At 36.7% G+C, this 6,549-nt stretch overlaps 1 protein-coding gene across 1 annotated transcript; it reads right to left on the bottom strand.

Moving 5' to 3' along the window:
- Positions 1-1,190: 1,190 nt before the first annotated feature.
- On the bottom strand, positions 1,191-5,909 carry LOC147418695 (uncharacterized). Its single transcript, XM_086505744.1, has 16 exons — positions 5,786-5,909; positions 5,226-5,236; positions 5,120-5,138; positions 4,931-4,938; positions 4,825-4,834; positions 4,703-4,752; positions 4,405-4,625; positions 4,262-4,313; positions 4,053-4,096; positions 3,933-3,958; positions 3,465-3,563; positions 2,565-2,987; positions 2,458-2,473; positions 2,349-2,412; positions 2,157-2,251; positions 1,191-1,353 (listed from the first exon to the last, which is right to left on the bottom strand). The coding sequence occupies exons 1-16, from the start codon at positions 5,907-5,909 to the stop codon at positions 1,191-1,193; spliced, it is 1,425 nt and encodes a 474-aa protein (XP_086361870.1).
- Positions 5,910-6,549: the final 640 nt, after the last annotated feature.

Below are 6,549 nucleotides of genomic sequence, written 5' to 3'. Positions count from 1 at the left end.
TGACAAAAGAAGCTTGCTTGTTAGCACATTGCTAACATTAGAGCCTCTATCTCTAGCCTATGATGTAATCTTTCATTTTTAATCAATTTAGACATCTATAGACCTAAGACCTTCTAATTTATTGATTTTTAAAGTTAAGTTGTAAACAATTATGTGATAAAGATCTAGACATAGGGGGCTAAATGCTTCTAGATTGTATCAATGGAATCTTAGGTTGCAAAAGAGTTAGAAAGTTCTACAATTTTTTAACCCAAAACCTTTGGCTAAGGTATAAATGCCATTTTTTGTAAAATCTAAGGGGTCTTTTGGATGATAAGGCGTTACGACTATTTCTTAGAGCACTATGTACTCTTCTGTGATCTTCTCAAGTTGAGAACTCCCTCATCAAATGTTCTTTTGAAGTGTCGTCTGCTTCATCACATTCACAAGTGAAAGTCCTTCATGACAGTGTTCTTTTCTTGTGGTAAAGTTGTGTTTTTGTTGTTGCTCACCTACTCCGTAGTCTGCTCATAACTTAGGATTTACTTAATAAAATTGCATGGCATTCATGGCTGAAAATGGTTAGGTCGAATCTACCCTGTGGATAATAAGTGCAATTTTGGCAAGTGGTCAAAAGGAAGAATTGAGGGCATAGGCATGTGTCTTCTACCCATCCTATAAGTTTTGTCTCGTTTGGAATTGATTTGCTTGATAAATTATTGAGATTTGTTTGCAGATCATAGATAGTCATTGCTGCCTGACATGTTGTTGAGTGTGTTTGAGGAGTGTTACCATTCTCCGAGCGAGGTTTTCCGAGCGATCCTAGTTTCCGAGTAGGTCTTGGCAGAAGGGTACTCTTATTAGACAAGGTGGTCTGAGTCACTTCAATACATGCTTCTATTCCGTTCTCGAATACATATTGACAAGAATGGATTTTGTTACTTGAAAAGGACATAGAGAACTTTACCTACAAGAGGATACATACTGCATTGATCAATACGAACGGAATGCCTAAATCAATTGTTTATTTATATACACCCTAATCTCATGTCTAGAGAGAGAGAGTGTGTGAGAGAGAGAATGCAAGATTGCAACAATAACAACACACATTTAAATGGAAGACTCTTGGATACTAAATTTTTGTTATAAAAAAGACATAACAGATTATAGTTGAAAATAAGGATTTCATGTACAATCAATGAAACAAAATGTCACAGTAATTTACAATGATTCACATTCATCATCAATGTAAAGGTTTCGAATGGAGCGGCGCTCTTCCCGTTCCATGTCGAATCGTTTGTCTCTACACATGCTCTTTGCCATTGCTTCGGCATACACGGGCAATTGACTTTGCATGGAAGGAACAAACGAGATCTTAATACATATCAAGAAATCCATACAAAGGAAAATAATTAACATATTCAAATATAACATCTAATACATAACATTTCCAATGTAAAATGTGTTTCCTAAATTGTGAGTATTCCATATATTGTCACCAACCATGATAAAACAAAAGCATATCCAAATATGGCAATAGAAGCCAAACATCACATAAGCATATATTGAAATCCTACTATTTACCTAGAGCTGGCAATAAATTTCTATAACAAAAAATCCATACAAAGGAAGAAGATTAACATATGAACAACATAACATCCAAGAACATAACATAACCAAAGCAACTATGTTCCAAAACCAATGAGTTTTACATAAATGTCACTCTGCGACAAAACAAGAGCATAATTAAACATGGCAATACAAACCAAACATCACATAAAAACAAACCACACTTTGAAGAAGTCCATAATAGTAATAGTCTCAAGACACAAGGGCCTCACTAGTCATATGGATTGAAACCTGCAAGTGGATCCACCTCATCATCTGCCTACGGCCTACTAACATCGTCATGGCTGCTCTATTGCATGTAAGCCAAAAGGAGAGGCTCTACATACATGGTCACATCGATAGATGCACATACTCTACCAGTGTGCATGCATGTCTTAAGAATAGGTGCAGTACCACATCCCATCTCAATACACACACCACCTCGACGATAGTACATGTATACAAAGCATGCTAAAAATGTAAGACTCCTCTCTAGTCCCCCACACCACTGCTGCCCGACGGGGTCCAAAGCACGCAAATCATCCGAAAGATAATCATCTAAAGGATGCATGCTGAAGGACTCAAAGAGGGGTGTACTCTCTGCAATGAAAATAGGAGGATTTGTAGCTCGGCGTCGAGCCATAAAAAGCATTGACGTAGAACACTAGCAACAAAAGATAATAATATCCAATTAAACCTTAATTTAAGAAACACATGTAGTTTTGAGCATTTGAACGTAATATAATCATCACTATACTCACATCTGTGAGAATACCACCAATCTCCTTGTATCCATATGTAGAATGGTAAATGACAACCACTCGTCTCACTATTTCCAAATCGTAAACGCGAACATAGCGCTCAATCCACCCAATTGTGGAATCACCTATAATATAATTGCACCGTCTTAGAAAAGTCTCAATAAGTAGAAGCCAAAATAAACATAAATGCTAACAACTATTAACTTTAACAAATACCTACCAGAGAGGCCATCACCAATAACCATCCCAAGTCTGCCAAAGTAGATGCTGCCAAAGCAATCCCATAGTGCACATGGTCCTCAGAAACAAAATCCCAGGTGGGACAGGGATCGTCACCACCTTGAGTGCCTCCAAATGGAAAGTCAAGGAAAATGAAGTCAACAGCCCAATCCACAGCTTTTCCCCTCTTTGTATAATTAACCCCTGAAGGCTTATTTTGCTTGATGAACTCATGCACACTATAGAAGGTATCATTTTTTCTTCCTCTCGCAAAATCCTTCCCAATGATGATGTAATCACCAACCACTACAATGCTTTTGGGATTCTCAACATGAGGCGTGTATCCCAAAGAATGCGTTGCAAGATAAATAAATTGTGTAGTCCTTTTGGAAAGCCTCTTTTGACCTTTAAGAGAATTCCCTTCAGGATCACAAGAGCATGATATCAATAAGGTTTCCCTCTCAAAACACATACGGATAAGAGAATAGAGAGAGAGAGAGAGAGAGAGAGAGAGAGAGAGAGAGAGAGAGAGAGAGAGAGAGAGTCTTTGTGTATGTGTGCACACTCCCACACATAAATGCAAAGACATCACGTGGATACTTGAGAGACATACACACATAGACTAATGTATGCAGAAACATGATATGTATATATATAAATATAAATATAAATATATATATATATATATATATATATAAATAAATAAATATATAAATATATATATATATATATATATATATATATATATAAGTACTTACATGCATACAAAGACATTTATATATGTATGTATACGTACACAAGTAAGTAGGTATGTATGTGTGTGAGTGCATGTGTATATAAACACTATTAAAATATTTACTAAAGAATCAAAATAGATGTGGATCTTGGAATTCAAACCTTGAGTGCAATCCTCTGTTTCCAAGTCCTCCATATGATGAGAAATATCAAAGGACTTTTGGCTTTCAACATCAATCCTTTGTTTCTCAACATGCTTCTCTTTTTGTTTATCTACACAACATTAGAATAAAGAACAAAACATTATTGAATACCAACAAATCATATTTACATTTTAAAAAAACAAGGCAAATTACAAGACATAATACATGATTCAAAACATCACTTATACAAAATTTCAAATTATCATACTCTTTCTTTGGTCCACTTCTTCTGGAACCATGGTTGATATTTGTGAATAGAGCTCCTTCTCTCTATTCAATACATGACCTCCTTCAAGATCTATCCACCATGGACAATTGTCAAGCTCCCATCGTGTACATTGATGCATAGCACGTGGGTATATACAAGTCTCTTCATTTAGGGTCGAAAGCCATTGCTTTGCCCTTACAGGAATACTTGGCACATGACCTTTTTCTTGCAAGCAAACAAAGTACCTACCATGGACAATGAAACAATTATCAAAAACATGATTTTATCTTCGTATGAAATTAAAGTAACTATCAAGTAAATTCATTCACACATCTTCACCTAAAAAGTAGCCTCATAGAGGCTTTCAATATCATATCCTCTTTCTTGAAAGGTTTATCATTGCTCTTTTTCTCCTTTGGCTCTCCTCGAACCTCAAGAGGAAACAAATGTGTCCTCATCTCTATCTTCACCTCTTCATAGTAGTCAAATAGAGAGAGATCAAGAGGCACAATCACCCCTCCCGGCACATCCATAAAATCGACCAGCACCTCCTTAGCTTTATGGTATATCTTCTCAAGCACAGCTTCTCTTCTAAGCCAACTTTAAGAAAAAAACATAATTTCATGTATTATTTTTGTTAGCCTATAAACCATGCAATGTATACGATCATAAAAAATTGTTAGGAACTCACTGTCTATAAAGATGATCCCCTTGTGCAAGACCATACATAGATCTTGTGGCTTTGTTTTCCTCCAACAAAGTCAGCCAAAAGATTTTTGACTCCATTTGAACATCACATAAAGCCAATAAATTCAATTTCTCAAGCATTGCAAAGCTTTCGGGCCCCCATTTGAGAGACCATACCTTTGACCGCCAAGTATCTCCATGCTTGGGATCGACAATATTAAGGATCTAAAATTAACTTAATGAATTCAATAATATCTAAACAAAGTAAATACACACACAGTTGTTCATTGAGAAAGACTCACCTTTCCAATCCTATCACCATATCTTGAAGCCAACTCCTCATTCTCCTTCTCTTCAAACAATTGAAGCTCTTCATCTGAAATTTTCAGTCTTGCATCTTCAACCTTCTTGTTTAATGCTTTACTTATTTGCACCTAGAAAAATAAGGGCAGGATTCAAAATCCATTGTGACAAGCTTACATTAAGGAATACTAAATTCATGTTAGAAATATATACTACATAAAACTTACATTAAAAACTAGCTTTCCGAGATATCTACGTGTGAGAGGATACCAAGGCTCAACACCTTTGGTACTCTTCTTTCTGATACGTGAAATCAACATTGTATCTCTCTCAGGTAGGTCTTTGAGGTACTCCCCATGATCAACAGAACAAATATTTGCACAGTTTACTAGTTCATCCCTCAAGGTTGTGGTCACCAAGGCATGTGTATTCAGACTACATGTTCATAAGCAAGATAAATTCACATAAACATAGATAAACTTGAGAACTATAATAACTAAAAAGAGGAAGAATGGGACTCACTAGTTCATCCTCTGTAAACTTGTAAGAAGGGCAATCTCACTAACCCTAGTAGGGTCAATAATAGTACAAAGCACACGACAATGCTTCACTTTTGTTTCTTTGAAGCATCTTTAATAGCAGATGTCCATGCCACTGTACGGTGGTTGGCTTCCCAAACATAGAACATGTGACCCATTAGTTCCTAAAGTTCCGGTTTAAGAATGAGGTCATCTTCAAACTCTTTGTTAACCTCATGCCAAATCAATCTCTCTGTATTGCTTCATCCACAATTGAAACTTCTTTGTCCCTTGTCCAAATCGACACAATAAATGCTCCTTTCTCTACCACATAACCCTCTCTAGAAAATGCTATTTTCAAGCCCGAAAGATCATCACAAAGACCCCTAACCCTTGCATAAGGAATGAGTCTACAAAGAGGAATGGGTGGACAATGGTGACGGCTGAACATCCTTGTTTTCTGAAGAATGTCCTCTCCCATGTCCATGTAAATCTTGTTCTCTTCATTGGATTGCTCTACAGATTGTACCTCTGGCCTAACAACATAAGGGACAATCATCATACTTGCCTCTTGTTGAGCAATCCTTTCATCAAGTGGAACAACCCCTGAAGCATCCAAATTTTGGCTCTCAATCCCTTCCTCAACATCATTTTGCAATGAAGTGTCATCTTGACTCTCCTGTTGCATTGAGTCTACATTAAGTTGAGATGAACCTCTGGTTTTCCTCAATCGCTTACGACCCCCAGCAACAGCCGAAGGACTGCAGAGAGACATAAGTAAAAAAGTATTTGTTAAGAAAAGCATCTCAAATTGAAAAAAACCAAATTGAAAAAAACACCCTAAAAGTAGGCTGTGCCGACGCGCTTTGCTTTTGGGGTGTTTCTTTGCAATTTGCAGGCCATTTATACTGGCATTTATACATGCAGTTTCTACTAATCTATTAACAAGCTATTGCATTTCAAACAGAGAGAAATTATATGACATGATCACCAATATAATCTAATATATTATAGCTTTTATTATTATAGAAATGAACAGCTGCACGCAACACTTGGCTTTCAATTGAATGCCGCTGAGATGCTAAAACTTTAGGATGCTAGTCAACATGCCATACACCAGCAGCAGAGCTAGAAAGCATTTCATTGTCCATCAGATTCTACAGAATTAGGCCCCGTGCATAATTAAGCTAAGGTAGATGAAAGTAACTCTGCTATGTGAAATGATTCAAGATATCATGAGCAAGCAACCGGAAGCCAGCTTAAATCTTGAGGCCAGTCAACTAAAATCTTAAGGCCAGCCAACTAAAATCTGACACAGAATATCCTAC

Source organism: Adiantum capillus-veneris, chromosome 29 (genome assembly GCF_014529385.1).
Source record: "Adiantum capillus-veneris isolate H3 chromosome 29, ASM1452938v2, whole genome shotgun sequence".
Taxonomy (NCBI): domain Eukaryota; kingdom Viridiplantae; phylum Streptophyta; class Polypodiopsida; order Polypodiales; family Pteridaceae; genus Adiantum; species Adiantum capillus-veneris.
Note: the sequence above shows the minus strand (reverse complement) of the source record. Positions and strands in the feature narration are given on the sequence as shown.

Bases quoted from the DNA above. Each gene is read 5' to 3' on its own strand.
- LOC147418695 (XM_086505744.1), bottom strand. From the start codon at position 5,909: ATGCAACAGGAGAGTCAAGATGACACTTCATTGCAAAATGATGTTGAG. The intron at 4,626-4,702 runs GTGAGTCTTTCT...AGTTAATTTTAG, and splicing joins ATGGTGATAGGATTGGAAAG to ATCCTTAATATTGTCGATCC. The intron at 4,097-4,261 runs GTGCTGGTCGAT...AAACCTTTCAAG, and splicing joins TATACCATAAAGCTAAGGAG to AAAGAGGATATGATATTGAA.